This window comes from Schistosoma mansoni (assembly GCF_000237925.1).
Source record: "Schistosoma mansoni, WGS project CABG00000000 data, supercontig 0080, strain Puerto Rico, whole genome shotgun sequence".
Classification (NCBI taxonomy): domain Eukaryota; kingdom Metazoa; phylum Platyhelminthes; class Trematoda; order Strigeidida; family Schistosomatidae; genus Schistosoma; species Schistosoma mansoni.
The window spans coordinates 914,050-931,212 of NW_017386030.1; the positions used below are offsets into that span (position 1 = coordinate 914,050).

The following is a 17,163-nucleotide window of genomic DNA, read 5'->3' on the forward strand; positions in this document are numbered from 1 at the left end:
TCTGAAGGTCCTGGATTAAATTTACGTTTGTTGCATAAAATGACCTCTTGCTGATTTAGAACTTTCAACGGTGATATTACCATTCACTAAATATTTTGATTTCTTCAGATTTTTATGAGTCACTGTACTGTCCTATGTAATGAGTTTCTCTCACTTCAAAAGAACCATACAAATATGACCACGTTGTTATAAATCGTGATAGAATTGAAGATTTTATATTACTATCCTGTCTTAGGAAAACAGTATTAGGTGGGAAAAAAGTGTCAGGTAGCTTATTTAGTTTTTTTCAAATGAAAAACATTTCGAGCAGTTGCTATCTGCTTTTAGCAATAAGCAAATCAGTGTTCTAACAAAGATATAAGGCATTTATTACAACGTGAACATTTTAAATTTGGTTGCGATTAAAATTCTATGTTTAGAGCTAATATTTTTGGTCGAGCTTATCAAAATTTTACGACATAAAGTTTATTTCTGCTTTTTGGTCAGTATAATTAGAGTCAGGCATATAAAACTGTCGCATGCTGTCCCATTACTGTTGTTGTCGTAATTCAATGAGAAGGATGCTTCCAGCATAAATAAGTGTAAAAATAAATTCACAAGATTCATACTATCAATGTTACTGTAACATACGTATTTAAGTCTCGAAAATCATCAAACTGTATCACGAGGCAAGTGCTAACTTCTAAGAATATCACAAATGATATTGTAAGTAACGTTGCTTATTACTTGTCGTATGGTGATCAATCTAATAACCAAACAAATGATGTGCATAAAGTCCTTTGTGGGAGAATTGAATTTGGTTGAGGGAATACTAATCATAATAATCACGACAATGATAATTATGACAATACTGTCAATGTTATTCCACCACAAGTGTTTCGAGGAAATGACGGCATCGTTATGGCTTCAAATCACAGAGTGTTATTATTGTGACCACCACTAGAAACATCCAAGCACTGGGTGACCGTTTCTTTCTTCTATGTGACTACTCTATAGCTCACATTGACAACCGTAACTCTAACGCTACAATGCTCAACTTTCTTTTCGGTTCCATGTATGAACGCTTAACTGTTCACAAAATTACTACTGATTGCTTTACAATGATCACTAAAAATACAAGAAACTTGTATATTTTTAGGTGCTTATGAACGTTTATTGAGAACTTGAAATTTTACTTTCGAATCATTATTTATTGGTGACAACTCCTGATTAATCCCATGGTACTCTACCAGTTGGTTGAAATTTGAATTTAACTGTGCAGTTGCGATGAATTTACTCATCATTAAGCAGCGTCTCCTCAGGTATTATCATTTAATACGATGTTTAACCGGTATAAGAAGCACATTAGGCTCAATAGTTTAGTGTTTACTGAGCCGAAAAGGAATCAGAACACGAGCTTGTGAATTGACAAAAGATATCTATTACCATCAAGAAGGATGCCTCGATGTTTCCAAGTTCTTCAGGTTGCACGTTCTCTGTACTTATACTAACTAGCATTTTGTAAGAGGATGTTATCAGAAAGGTTAGTAGAATAAACGGACAACTACTCTATAGTCACTGCTTTCATATTGTTTCCAACAGAAATACTGGCATACAGAAAGTTGACAAGTAACACTGAAACAGTTTGATATGCACCCTGGTAGTCCTGCATATACCATAACGAATTGAAAGAACACAACTAGACGTATTGTATTTAGGATCAAAACCAAGCAAGGAGCAATAGTGGACGAAAAAGATCGCCACTTGTGGAAAAGCTTCTGACACTTAAGAAAGAGAATCAATGACCACAAGTAAGCAGTATTTGCAGAGACACGGGCCACAATAGTCTGGATGAATTCTCTGCTAGACATCAGACGATACTGCCGATTGGATGCATATCGAAGGACGGTTTTTCAACATCTGACAATTCACGATTGTTCGCTGTGCGACATGTATATGGGCACATTTTCAATCACCAATATTTGAGCCCTGCCGAAGATTTCGTTTCCTCAACACGGAAGTGTCCATTATGGCGAACAGGTTCAATATTAAATAAAGCAGCATAATCATATAGCCAGAAATTCCATCGGCAGTAGTGGATAGTTCATCCAACTTGTTAAGATAGACTGGAAATATTGAGGTCATCTGAACAAACGTCAACACTTTTATGATCAACGACTAAACTAAGAATCGTTTCATGATATGGCTGGAGAGCTACTCAGACGTAATGGAGGGTAGTCGTATTTGAATAGAGCTCAAAAATTGGCAATCGTTACGAAATCTAATGAAAGTCTATCCTGAAGAACCTGAAGATAGACGTACTCTAAATCAGCTTCAGAAAATACTTTGGAACAATGAACTTGACTTGACTTCTTCAGCTTCAACTGTGATATGTGTTTACCTCAACAAACAGCAATTCAAAATTAAAGACTGAAATCCTATCCTTCAATAACAGTTAACACAAACAGCCACGAAATGTTTAATAAAAGTATCGGAATCTTCTTTGAAAGCTAATTAAGGCAAGTGTAGTTAGTGCAGTTTTAAAAACAAAGCTTTGAATAAATTAGATGACTGTATACTGCCTCCATCAACAACGAAATTGTGGAATAAACCAAAAAAGGTATTTATTCGCTGTTATATGCGGGACGTAAATTTTTAAAATTGTAATGAAAAATCAAATATGGTCATTGAAACCTCCAATATTACTCAGATCTAACAACGTGGTTTAATATAATCATTAGCGAAATGAAAAGTAGTTCAAAATACTAACATGATCTACCAGTTTGGTCACAATTCAAGGATTCACTATCACGAAGAAGACATGATTTCCGAGAACAAAGCTTGCCTCCTGACACATCAACTCAGCAATGCAAGTTCAGCCAGCTGACAAGTCTCAAATGTGATGAAGCCACGCGTGGCCTGGAATCTACTGCTGGCCACCATCCATCTCCGCTTATATTATTCGTAATTTATTATCAATATCGAGTCAACTAGCACACGATGCACATACAACATGAAAAGACTGGTCAGTTGAGAGCTTTCAACATCAACGAGAACATTTGAACAACCAATGCAAATGAATATTCGTAAAACCTTTTCTCATAATTCCATCAGAATAAGACGAATTATCTGCCACGTATTGTACAATAAAATGATCAATCAATAAAGCAAAACTTCAGGGTGTTTGGTTTTCAAATATGTCATCTTGTTTGGCAATGCTTCTGCTGAATCGTTACCAGTTCATTCAATCTACACCTTTCTTTATTCCTACTTGAGTATCAACGGATCTGCAGTATTATTTCATATTCATTAGTCATAACACCTAATTAACAACAGTCTGTCATCCAACTTTCATTTACCAATAAATAAATAAGTAACGAAGGATTGGGTTGTCTTATTTACTACTGATTAGGTATTCCGACAGTTCAGCTTGAACAAAGAATGTCGTCAGTTTCGAATATTTTCCAGTAGTTAGACGTCCACAAAATGGATATTCAAAACAAAACTATTGTTCATTGCTATCGCCACATAATCACGTGCATACGATGCCGTTAATTCACAAGTTCAATAATGAAAACTGTTGCGAAAGTAATCAGATTTCATTGAATGAGAACAATCACATGAATATTAAAAACCATATTTTGTATTCTACCAACAAAATGATATCAGTAATTACATGAGCAATCATGAATATTGTAAGTGGTTCCATGAAATAACCTCCAATTCATGGAAATGATTAACAAAATAGAAAGTATCAGCATGATGAAAACAGATGATAAGACGATTCTAAGACTTAAAAATCATTTTCCTTTCTTCTGTACAACCATAGGAATAAGATACAGCCTGAGCCTATAACAATAAAAGATACAACTATCGGTGTTACAATATACAAGAGAAATAATGGCATGATAGTGTGAACGTATTGAAGTAATTTCCTTTGTTCATTGTCTTCTGCAGTTTCTGTAGTCAAATTCTGGAAGAAATGAAATAGTGCAATAATTACCAAATATCAAATATTTACCAAATGAGACTCATTGTTTTGAATAGCTTTCCTTACCTGATTTTTTAAATCAGTTTCCACAATTTCTTTAGGGATTTCTTTTTGTTTGTTAAATGTTGAATCTCTCGAAACACTGACATTTGAGATCATCTGAAGAAAAGAACAACGACAATGATAATAAATACCAAATATGTACCAAATAAGATTCAGTTGTTTTAGTAGTAATCATCGACTCATTTCTTAAATCAGTTTCCGTGATTGCTTGAGTGTTAACTTCTTGTTTGATAAGGGTTGGTTTACTCAAAACACTGACATTTGAGATCGTCTGAAGAAGAGAATAACGGCAATGATAATAAATATGAAATGTATACCAAATGAGGTCCACTTTTTTCAGTAGTTTTCTTCGAATCATTCCCCAAGTCAGCTTCAGTGAGTTCTTCATTTGTTTTTTCTTGTTTGTTAAGTGTTGATTCACTCGGAGCGTCTACATTCAAGTTATTCTGAAGAGTAATAAAACAGTGGCAATATTACTAAATATCAGATAATTCATCATTCATTATATACAGTTGTCAGTACTGATAACAGAATTGAATCCAACAAATAGTTGCATAATTTACATTTGCACAATATGATCAATGAATAATGATATAGAATATCTGCTACCGATTTGACGGTCAATGCGATAAGTACACATATCCAAAAAAACTGACGACTTATGTATGTGTAATGAAATTCGTTTCCTGGAAGTCACAGCTTATCACTAACTTAGTTATAATCAACAAAATCACAACTGACAGCTTTATTATTGCAGCCCACACAGGATGCATATTTCTTAACAAGCAATCGGGCCCCCAAATGCCCTGGTACGGCCGAGAGTGGGGAGAGTCAGCTCTCCCTCTCCAAATGCTCTCACACGGCCAAGCGTATATAGCCTCTACCAGCGAAGTACTACTCACTGCTTTCTCGTGGCACCGATGTTGTTCAAGAAAATGAGAGGACGAAGAGCGAATGTCCGGCACTTTAACCGGGCTGATGGACACGAAACGTTCACCCAGGGGAGTTGGAAAACACTGATTCCAAACCAATGGTGCTCATGGGCTCCAGTATCCTGAAGGAACGAATGGCGTATGAATCAACCATTGGTCACTGGCTATCATGGGACTGCATCTTCTTACGATGCTCTATTGCCTTGTGAATCAGATCTTTAGGTCAAAGGCTGCGGGTGTGGCCCATTAGGGAAACCACCTGCTTCAGTTTGAGTATCTGGGCAGCATCCCAGCCCTCACACAAATCAAATAAGATTTGTGTGGCGCATATGTATCTGGTGCTTCCTTGTACCAATATTTATGTGTTTAAATAATAATAATAACACCAGCGATCGGAGACACTTGTTCTGAACTTCAACAATGGGAGACTACGAACTTGTACTAATTATCCAAACGTGCTATACAATTTTCAACAGAATACCGTTTAGCATTCAAACTGGTTTCATCGTTATTTCTCGATAGTTCACGCACATATCTGGTCTTATTTTGAACATCGTAGATCACTACATAATTTATGAGCTGAAAAACAACATGTTTTTAGGTATTGGAGTTTAACAACGTTTCTATTCCGTGTTAAATGTCCAAATGCAAACAAAACATTGTACTCGAATCTGATGAAATATTGTAAACGTATACAATGCTTTGATTTATGTGCTGAAGGAGCAATACAAATCAACACATATTCGTAACAATAAAAAGGTCTTCTCTTTCGAATAAAAAGTTTTACAATATAGAATGTGGTTATATTGGAAACATGTGAAGTTTACTAATTGCTTACTTTAACCCGACAACCATTTAATTTGAAATCACGAATATCGTTATCATTGCTGGTAACGCACATATGGGCACTTTCACACCAAATACACATTTCATTCGACGACTTTGCGTCCTGACATTCTTCGATTGAGTTGCGTTTTGGACAATCTTCAGTTTGAAGAATGAAATGATTACATTTCAAGTTATCGAACAAAAGATAAGTGAACTACAAAACACGTAACAATAACTCAATGATATAATGGTGATTTCAGAGTTGAGTGACTATTTCTTTCACTAGGAATTTGCCATCCACTTTCAATGTCAATCACATTTCACGACAACATGTTGGAATTGAATAAAAGTACATTGAATGTCAAGCTATGAGTTTCAAAGGAAAACTTTGATGGATTTTATTGAGAATCAACTGTCAGAGATGTACAAACTATGTTATTACTACGTTCAGCAAAACGTACTGAATTTAATTTTTGTGGGTTGACGAATTTTGTTTCACGATATCAGTTCTATGATTGAAATATGTCTTGCATGCCGCTTCCACATATGCAAAGTGGAGAATGACGTTGCGAACTCAAGCTTAATATTTGGAAACTGATGCAAGAACGTTAAATGTTCTCAGGTAATTAATACATTTTTTATTATGCTAATTGTATCGGACAAAAAAGGAAGAATAAGACTGTTCATTAAATCATCTTAAGCGTTTTTATTAAAGAAATTTCAGTCACCCTAGTGTGATGGAAGGTTTCAAACTATGTGGCCACATTCTAGTCTGTGCGTTCTCAGTTGGCATATCAGATCAGTCGGTCTAATAAACATCGATAGTAAATATTATTTCATTCAATGAACATTGAAGTCATTGTGAACATTAGATTATGGGATGATTCACTTAGTTGTCGAAATGTTATTCAATAGTCTGACACGTGATGAACTGAAAAGCGTTGATTCTTGCTCATTGTGCATAATCATAAGGACGGAAACAATTTCATAACATGAAAATCATCATTATTTTTGAGACTATACAAATATCTACTGACTAGGATGGATGGAAATCTGGACACACAACTTGTATATACCTTCAGCTCATTGGATGAGTAGGATTAAGTGAAGATTTTGGAAACTAGGCTACTGTTGGAAAGGTAGTCACAATTTCATGGAGTGCTCCAGCAATTCTAATACTTTGGCAAAATTCGACATCACACACACCAAATAAAAAAACAGTGGACACTTCCAAGTCAATGCGCAATCAACTAACGGACTTGTATCATCACATCCATTGTTTTGTGACATCTTTCTTAAGTGAATTTCATCAAGGCGATGACTTTTGTAGTTGTTCAAATGGTGTGCCTAATCATTTTAAATACTCAACAGCAAATTCACGTATAGTGTAGCGTCGATTGAGACTGATTTCTCATCGTCATCAAATAGCTGACTGAAACTACACATGAATGTTTAATTTTATGAGACAAAAGTGCCGTATCCTAGTGTGAAACTAGCGAACTTTGATTAAATAAGCTTGAACATACCACCGAGAAATTCATACTCCACCAAAGTTCCATTTCTTATCCATCTTCCAGGAACAAATACACTGATCCTTCTGTTATCTAATGTGATGAGATGTACAAAGTAGACACTTGAAATTTCGATTTATATTTTGTGCAAAACAAGGTGTTAGCTCGATTAAGGAGCATTCAAAATAAGGAAGTGTTTAATTGCTGATTACGGATAAAAAAGAGTTTAAACAACATCCCCCACAAAATATGTTTTAAATCAATTCTTGTTTCGAAAGTGATTATTGTTCAACCGGTAAATGGAAAACTTTGACGTTAAATTTCTAATTTCGTTCATGAGGGTGCCACTGCGAAATCTTCAGAAAAAGATGTTTACATCGTTACAAATTTTTTCACAACTGGTCAAAATTGAGATTAACTGTGAAAGAATCAATAATGCATTTCAACCGATCATCTTATGCCTCTTGATCAAATATTGCATGCATTTTCCCATATTCAATCATAAAACACCGCGTTCGACCTGATCACTTACACTAAATGCTTATCTTGAATATCAGCTCCATGTCAATGTACCATGGTAATTGAGCACTGTGTAAAACTACTATCAGTTCCGCTTAACAAAATACACTTCCTTTGGTATTGAGTAGTGATATGACTGAGAATTGCAAGTTTGAATGGACGAAGATGAACAAATGAGTGGTTTTTATCGTCCGCCTAATACCATCGTTCATATCTCCATGACTGGATAAGTCGGTCGTAAAACATGCAAAAAACGTCTCCAAATATCCATCTGCGATGAAGATATTCACAAAACTCAAATATACTACTCGGTATATCAGGGTAGTTAAGCGTCAGCAGACATGAGTTGCAAAATTCATTGTTGTTAGATTTCAGCACAGAAAACTGAAAAAACACCAATAAGATTTCATCAAAACAACTCAAATGGTTTGGTGAAAGTAAAAAAGATGACGAATATAGAAATGTAGACACAGATAGTTTGGTTTCAGCTCACACAATTTCAATGTTCCATAGTTCGAAACACTGAGGATTTTGAGGATGAGTTTCCACTGTCATTCTTTATCACACGTGTTCGTACAATTTGGCTTCGAAATGTGTAAACACCCAATCGATGTTGAACTTTCAATAAACAGTAGAGTTCGAAAAGTGAGTTTGCGAAAAGTATTCCGATTATAATTCTCAAAATTTTTCCAAACACTTTAATGACAATACGATCAACTTCTTTCACACACGAAACAACTTATTCATGTGAACTGTGAACAGTATATTTCTGTGTTGACATACTCTGGTTTCCACACGGAATCTCACCACGGAAGGTTAATTGCCGTTGCATTTCCTTGATTCCCTTAGAAATCTGAAAAAAGTAATGAAAGTCTGAGTCGAGAGCTGTCAACACCCAACCACCTATATCAAAATCAACGAACTATTGAAGTAATGTGTCGCCATTCAAATTATCTTACTCAAAGACGACTGATCACACACATTAGACATACTGATCTCTTCAGTTCTTTTACAACTACGCTACATCTTGTCTACAAAGAAATTCCGAATCACTTTAGTCGTCAACTTCAGTGAAGTTAGACAAACAATCTATCTACCATGGAATGAATTGATACATTGTGAGATGAAAATCCACTGCAGTGGAAGGAATGTGATTGTGGATGACGGCAATTTTTCTGCACGTAAATTTGTTGTCGTGTGAAGGCAATGCGTTACTGTGCTCACTTCCACCCATTACCGTTCAGTTTCCAAGAGAATTCTTCTCACATTTTTTTCTGATAACTTTGAAACAATCGGAATGGATCCAGTTCAGCAAACATAAAGTCTTTTATCTTACAAACTATTTCTGTGTATCCAATATTTATTGTATTGCAAATAGATGGATTAATAAATGCTTAAATTTGAACAACTAAACACCGAGAAACAATCGATATTTTAACAATTAATCTTTCAGAACATTCAATATTGTACTTTCGAAACAGCTGGTTATCAGAAGACGTGATGAAGCTTGACGGAATACAACTGTTCCCAACGCGAAGACATCCGAATTTCTTCGGATATCATGTGTCACTAAGGGATTATTATTAATGTTATATAGTCTGTGTGCATATGAAGAAATTTTGATGTTCTTCTATCGTTTTCAATGCACCTTGATGTATTCGACAATGTTTATGTACATGGAATAAGAGAATAATCTGAAGTTATTGAAACGAAAATATATTCTCATTCAATTGTGCAACTTACGCCTTCATAATAGAATAATATTTTCCCATTCGAATGTATAAGAGTAGTTACAATGAACGTAAGACCTGTAAGCAGAAGACAATGGATATTTAGAATTTGAGGTAATGATGAAGAGAGTGTTATAGTCAGATGTGAGACTGCATGTGCCTACTCACAAAGCGATCAAACTTCAGTAGATAATAACTGTGTCATCTCAAATGCTTTCATAAGTTGAATTCGTAATAGGTATAATCTGGTGACCGTCGTACAAACGAAACCAGCATGTATTCTTAAAAACGAATGTCAGGTACATAGTTTTCAAGGCTCTATTATACCCTCTTTTTCACATTGAAATTATAAATCATCAAACCCTTAATTAGATCTGATAGTTGAAAATGTATTCATATTGGCGGATTATTTTCGATAATTACCAATGAAACAATCGACCCTACACACACATGATACAAACTGTGGAGTGTTTGTTTACAAATAACAGTTGGTCGTTTATTTGTCTAGGCAAAACACTGATGTATCAGTGTTTGTTAATAATAGAAAATGAATAGCTTCAGATCAATCGTCTTAATGATTTCTTAATTTGAATGAATAATATTTACGACTGACAGTGTGGTGAGTAACACACATCTGCTTGTTTTTAATGGCCGACTTCTAATGAAGTTCCATTTTAGTCGTTCAATGAGGATGAACCTCTGTATTCGTGTATTCACAAGTAAAATGAGATAATGACTTATTTCTGTTAATTGCCCGTCAAATCTAACATGTTCCAGTTGATGTCAACTGTTCTTCAGGTTTCAAGCATAATGTTCAAACGATCAGTGGATTTCGAATTTTATTCCTTCATAACTTTTCATGATAGTTTCACTTTATTACTTCTGTTAGTTTTCCAAATAAATCCAATTACTCAAACGGAACAGAAAAAGTGAGTGTATATACAATGAATCATGGTGTAAGCGTTAATATTTCACATGAGATCAAACAATCATTTTACTGTTTGCTTACGTGTATTTTTATCTGATGTATGAAAAGACCATTTGACAGCTAAGGATTCATCTAAAATAATGAACATAAAAAACGTTATGTCTATAAGTCTTCATGATGAATATCCGCCTCCTTGAATTAGCATACATTTCAACGTTGAATGAATTGAAAAACGAATTATCATCTTCCTTTCAAAATTTAAGTGTACTGACCCAAACGATTGCGAGTTTCAAGAATCCTCATTGTTATTACGTTTATACGATTATAGTTTCAATCCATACAAGTGAGAAGAATATTATACTTCTGAAATGTTAGTTTTAAAAGCTTTCGTCTAACTAAGAGATCATTAATATCTGTCCGACAACGCACATGAAAAATCATTTTCAGAAATTCCGTCAGTCCAATAAAAAGGTGTTCTTTTAATTAAACTAATGATTATGAACTCAAGACAGTTCTACTGTATGAGGCGGAGACGTGGAGAACTACGAAAGCTATTATCCAGAAGATACAAGTGTTTATTAACGGCTGTCTACATGGAGTCCTGAAGGCCAAAAAACACATTACGCCGAGAAATAGAGACAGACATAAGAAGAATGAACAAAAAATGGATAGAACTAGAAAAGAATGCCCAGGACAGAGTGGGTTGAAGAATGCTGGTCGGCGGCTTATGCTCCATTGGGAGTAACAAGCGTAAGGAAAAAAATGATTGTGAACAAATGCTACTCCAATGTTAGTAATTAAATAACTGAACAAAATGAATGAATTAGATTTTGATGTTCCAAGGTTTCTGGCTCGCATCAATCATGTTATACCAGCACAATGTTCATGGTTATTCGTTGATTGGCTGTTTTAGGAATGGTATTAGTTCAAACCTCATAATCATACGAATACGACAACCAAGATAGTGCTGAATATTCAACGATCTATAGTCAGCGACTAAGAGACATTAAAACTTTAAGAACTTAGTAAGAGACAGAAAATATTTGGAAGACATTAGGCATAATTGATAGTTCATTAGCTTCAATAATCTAAATTGATTTCTTGCATGACGTCGTTTATTGTTGTACCTGTGATGGATTCGATTAATCGAATCTGCCAAGAAATGTCAAACTGATGAGATATCTGTTTTATGTTCGTTCAAACAGACTTGAATGTAGATGATTTCTTTTTAAGCAATTACATCATTCAACTTATTATTTCTACTCAATCAATTTATGTTTCTTTTGAAGTGAATCGCTGTCTTATCTAACACTTTCACTTGACAGCAATGAATACATGCTGTGAACATGTTTTAAGGCGTGAAATCATAGAAACAAAACAATCATTGTGTACAGGTCAGCTCTCGTGAAATAATCAAGTTAAATACTGAATCACTCATGTAAAATAGAAGCAACAAATAAAAACCAAACAAATTATCACTGAATAATAGAACTCACTGTCACTCCAAACCTCAGAATCAACCTCAAAATTGCCTGTTACATAAGTGTCAAATGCTCCTAAATTCTTTTCACCGTACATTTCTAATACACCTGTGTTTATCGAATGAAAACATGCGATTTGATTGATAATCTAAAATTACTCAATGAAATGCATTGAAATTAACTGGAGACTAAAATGAATTGAATGAACCGCAATAAGATTGCTGCAATGTGTAAGATATCAATAGAAGTTTTGAATATTAGAGAAAGGAAAAGAGTGATTTAGTAATGAAAGTAAAGCAACTTCGATTCATGGTATGAAGCGTGAATAAGCAAATCTCAGTAACTATTTTACTTTGAAAAACATCACTCTCTTACCTCCAGTATGTACTTTGAATGTAGTGACATCATTGCCGAAAAATTTAAACGTGAATTGTGGAGCAATTTCCTGAAAATTTGCAGAAATATACGGGTTGGTACCTCCATCACAGAATTTAATCAACTCACCTTAATAGTATAGAATCCCACAAATCTCTTACTAACAATGGGAGAGGATTGATTAAGGAGAATTGCCTCTGAATAATAATAATAGTGAGACTGAGTATGTTTATTGGAACCAGATTAATTACTTACATATCTGTACCAATCACCTTCAAGCACCGGTTTTCTTTCTTTCTTCAAATCGATTAGTTCACATGAGTGTTGACAATCGAGGTATTTGAAAGTTAAGTTGACAACCAAGTAGAGTGATATCAACTGGACAGATGAAAATATAGATCTGAAATAGTTCAAAGAACAAATCATTGTTATCTCATTGAATCGAATTGGAATTCATATAATACACTCATTCACCTTAATTGTACAGTCAACACTCACCTCATCTTATTTAAAACGTTACTAATTTTTGTTAGAACTTATTGAGTTTATATAGAGTTTTTAACAGTAGCTTATTGTTTTCTGATTGGATGATTTGAATTGACCATTGAAACGACCACATTTATAACAAATCATAGTCGTAGATGAATCCATCGTTATGCAATATTCTTGTAGCTATTGAGGCATATGTGCTGACATTTATCCGGCCTTGGTTGATATTCCTGACCCCTGTCGATAAAAAATATTTTGGATGAGATTTGACTAGCAATACCTAAGAATAAGTGGTTGATTTATTTGTATTTCAGAATGTGTGCACACGTTTTCATGAACAAACATTTAGTTACTTGTTACAATTTATGGCTTGATTGTCAATGGTGCATTGTTTTGATTTGATTGTTTATAATCAAAGTATTTTCACAGTTGAAATCATGGGTCATTTAAAGCTAGACCACCATCGAAAACTTGGAAGAACTGGACGGCCGTTTCGTCCTATTGTGGTGAACGGTCGCTCACATTATTATTAACTCTTACTACTATTAGTGATAATAGCAATATATTCAGGTAATTATGCAGCTTATTCAATGGGGCATGGTAAGAATTCAAATGAATGTCTGCTCGATCAGTCCTATCCATGGAAATACTGTCTACTGGGATAGTGAGCCAGTCTCGTGAGATATGTCTACACTAGTGTCGACTGAAACTTGATGTTTTCCACATGAATAGGTTAAGTAAACATTTCAAGTTTAAAGAACATTTTAACCAGTATTAACGGAATCGTTTTGAGTATGAATTGAGTTCATGTCCAGTAATGAATAGTATAACGATTATTATATTGAATTTCTCTTATTCCGAAAACTGCTATGTTGTATCTTCTCATTAGAGAAACATTGATGATATAGTCCTCTTGACTTCCAAAGAATCTCAGCACTCACAATGAGGCATCATGATTCTTCTAATTTAAGATCTTGCATTACTCGTAAAGCTGAATTATTGTGGTGTAAATGATATTTTCTGGTCAGCGGTTTTTTAACGAAGTTGATTTTCAAGGGATGAAGTTCATGACCGTATTCTTAACCCTTCTACATTGTCCGAGCTTTGGACCTGCAGTAACCAAAGAATGGCTACAGGCAAAGTGGTCGCAGTATCTTGACAAACTGAATATAATTCATAGGCGGAATATTATTATATAGCTTTAAATCAGTCAGCTGTATTGTTTCACACTTATTTAACACTTATCATTTATTACCATATATTAGATTCCGTTTATTAAAAAACCGTCTGATCTAAGTAGTAGACTAACGAATGTTGATCGATTATAGTAAACTGCATGACACTTTCAGTCATTATAACTTCATGTAAATAACTACGAAACAAGACTTCCGCAAGATTATGAAACCACTTAACGTTGGTGTGCTGCAAGATACCTGCAATAATATTTATGCGTCCGCAGTGTTCTGCTCGATAACACAACACCACAAACCAAATAAGACAACATTGAAACGTTCATATTCATTTATGAGTGGCGTCGAAAGGGGCTTTCATTTGTATCTTGACTCTCGGTCCACACACATTCCTCGTCTAGAAGATTACGTTTTCAGATGATCATTCGGTATATGACAAATCGATCCTAACGACATATCTCGGTGCATAATGTCTCTTTAATCGTCAAGGTTTCATAGTTGAGTGCATCGCCTCCACGAAAATAGTGTTGCTTAATTCACTAAAGTAAGTATTTGGTTGTGACATGCTAAAATGGTTTTGCACATTCAGCAATAACTGATCTCATACACATTGATTAAATGTGGCATCCGACAAATAGATGATTGACGTATTAGTTTGTACACTGAAGAAATATTTGTTAGGTTAATGAATATTCCCGTCAATGCTTTTGTTAAACATCTGACTGTATAATAGGTGAAAATTTTTTCACGTCATTACGATTATATTCTAGGTGCAGCTGACGGTTGAACGAAGAATTTCAACAACCTCGTGAAAAATTACAATGAAGTAATCAACACATGAAATTAAATGAGTTTGGACGCATTTTCGTTTCAATACTAGTTATCCACGTTATGCATCTACGACCATTTCAAGCTGATTCCGACTATTGGTTAAAGCTTCGGAAAGTTATAGAAATTGAGAGTATAGTACTGAAATAGTAATGTGAATGAGAAGCGAAAAGTTTAGTACAGCAAAGGCACAATTCGCATATGAGCTGAATTATACTGCAAATTAAATTTCTAGTAATCCTATTCTGAGCATACTATACATCAACTGAGTGCGATTGAAAATTTAAGGTAAAAGTGGAGTCGTTGACAGTGTTATTTACTGACTGCTGCAATACGGCTCCTAAATACATGACTGCTGCTCCGTTCTCATGGATGAGGCAAAATCGTCATTCCATCAAAGCGAGTACAAAGTTTTTAACAATGTGTTATCCGAAACTCAAGAGAGACACAAAGTCCATTGTTACCTTGTATCTATAGAGAATCGTGCATCTGTTGCTTGATCAATAGATGCAAAATAATTGACTGTCCATTTAAAAACGCCCAAGTGATGCGGTGATCATAGATATACACACAGATCAATTTATTTCATCTGTTTATATACATTCATAACGGGGATTACATGTTTTTATTTTCGCCATACGTTTCAAGGTGACAGCATAGCGAATATTCAAGAAATTTTTCTAAGGAGCGAATATAGATATCAAATAGAGATAATTGTATGAACTTGAAAGTTCTATTATTAACAAAATGGAAAAATCTGAAAAATCAAAAGTTCGTCAGAAACACTTTGATTTTGACGCAGATGGCCACACTACAAAAGTGTTCCAAGGGTTTCACTACGAAGATTATGCAACAAAGAAATATATGCCACCGTCATTCTTCATCAGACGTGATAATACAATCTCGCTACAAGATATGTACACACCTAATTGACTTTGAATTTTCAATAAACAGTTACGTTTTGACAGTGAGTTTTCGAAAAATATACCGATTATAATTCTCACAATTTTCATCAACACTTTAATGAAAATTCCACCAGTTTATTTTACACACGAAACAACTGATAACTTCAGAATGTGAGAAAGACATACTCGATCACCCTAATAGATCACAGTTTATATCTATGTTCATGTGAGGAAAGTAATATAACACTGACAGATGATTGTTTTTGTAGATCAGTGTAAATCAGAATAAATAGTACAATTATTGCCTTTTCTATCATAGAGAATTTTATCGTTAAAGATCGACATCATATGGTGAAGTGGTGTTGATGTACAAACTTCCATTTCTCAAGAGAATTCTTCCCAAAATCTGTCCTCATTACCTTGAGACAATCAAAATCGATCCAGTTGAACACACATGAAATCTGTCTTCTCACCAACTCTTTCCAGTTATCCAACATCTATTTTAATTCAAATGATTGAAATACTGAACATTGATAATCAAATAACTACACAACGTGAACTGACTACTATTTTCATCACTGAGGTGCTTTTGAAACTTCTGTAGTGAACGTCTTGAACAATGTATCTTCATACGACGAACCTGTTTATATAATCTTTCAGCACATCACAAATTGCTGGCCTACTTCTGTCGTGTAAAATCTAATTTGTAAACCAGCATTCCGCTCAATTTGTGTTCACGCCTGTAAATGAAACCAAACTTTCCATTCATTTCACAATGTCAACTGATCCAGTTTAGGTTGGTAAGTAATTATGTTCATATTAGTGGAATTACCAACCGTTGAACTGAAGACCGATCCCTACGTTGCAAACTGTAATAACTGTAACTGGACCTGATGTAATTCGACTCAAGAACAAAGGCGAACATAGTTGGCAGATGATAGTCACTCCCATCATCCACAGATAGCCAATCCAACAATTCATGTAACTGTCATTTTAGCAACCTATTTCATTCGACAACTTGTAAATACCACTCATTAATTTCGCATCCATCTCCCTAATATTCATTAGGTGGACAATTATCTTACATGAATCTATCTAATGAGAAACTACATTGCAAAACACAGGTACGAAAATGATTGCACACACTGGCAAACACTTTACAACTGTTAGATGTATATCGTTCGATTGATTTTCTCCAATTCGCCTAACGATGCAGAGGCCTTTAAATTGTGTGCATTTAGGAATAAGATTTCAAAAATCCGTAAGTCCGTCCGAATAACCACTTTGAATATAACAGAACACCAAGTTCTATCATTCCTGTAACATCCTATACAATTTTCAAGGTGATATTTAATACTCTTTTTAACCTTGACGTTATTTATTTGGGTGTTTACTCAAAAAACATACCGCTGTT

General features: G+C 34.6%; 1 protein-coding gene across 2 annotated transcripts; it reads right to left on the reverse strand.

Moving 5' to 3' along the window:
• Window positions 1-3,601: 3,601 nt before the first annotated feature.
• Smp_133400.1 (hypothetical protein) lies at window positions 3,602-12,526 on the reverse strand (the record flags this gene model as incomplete). Of its 2 annotated transcripts, XM_018790506.1 has the most annotated exons (12): window positions 12,467-12,526; window positions 12,338-12,407; window positions 11,978-12,070; window positions 10,563-10,613; window positions 9,567-9,631; window positions 8,607-8,676; window positions 7,320-7,397; window positions 5,804-5,949; window positions 4,351-4,479; window positions 4,176-4,304; window positions 4,037-4,129; window positions 3,602-3,952 (listed from the first exon to the last, which is right to left on the reverse strand). In XM_018790506.1, exons 3-12 carry the CDS (start codon window positions 12,057-12,059, stop codon window positions 3,773-3,775), a joined length of 1,023 nt encoding a protein of 340 aa, XP_018646237.1. In that variant the 5' UTR covers window positions 12,060-12,070; window positions 12,338-12,407; window positions 12,467-12,526. The 2 variants fall into 2 exon arrangements, with proteins under 2 accessions (XP_018646237.1, XP_018646236.1); XM_018790507.1 differs by lacking the exons at window positions 8,607-8,676; window positions 9,567-9,631; window positions 10,563-10,613; ... (1 more) ...; window positions 12,338-12,407; window positions 12,467-12,526 and having other exon boundaries at window positions 3,773-3,952; window positions 7,320-7,554.
• Window positions 12,527-17,163: the final 4,637 nt, after the last annotated feature.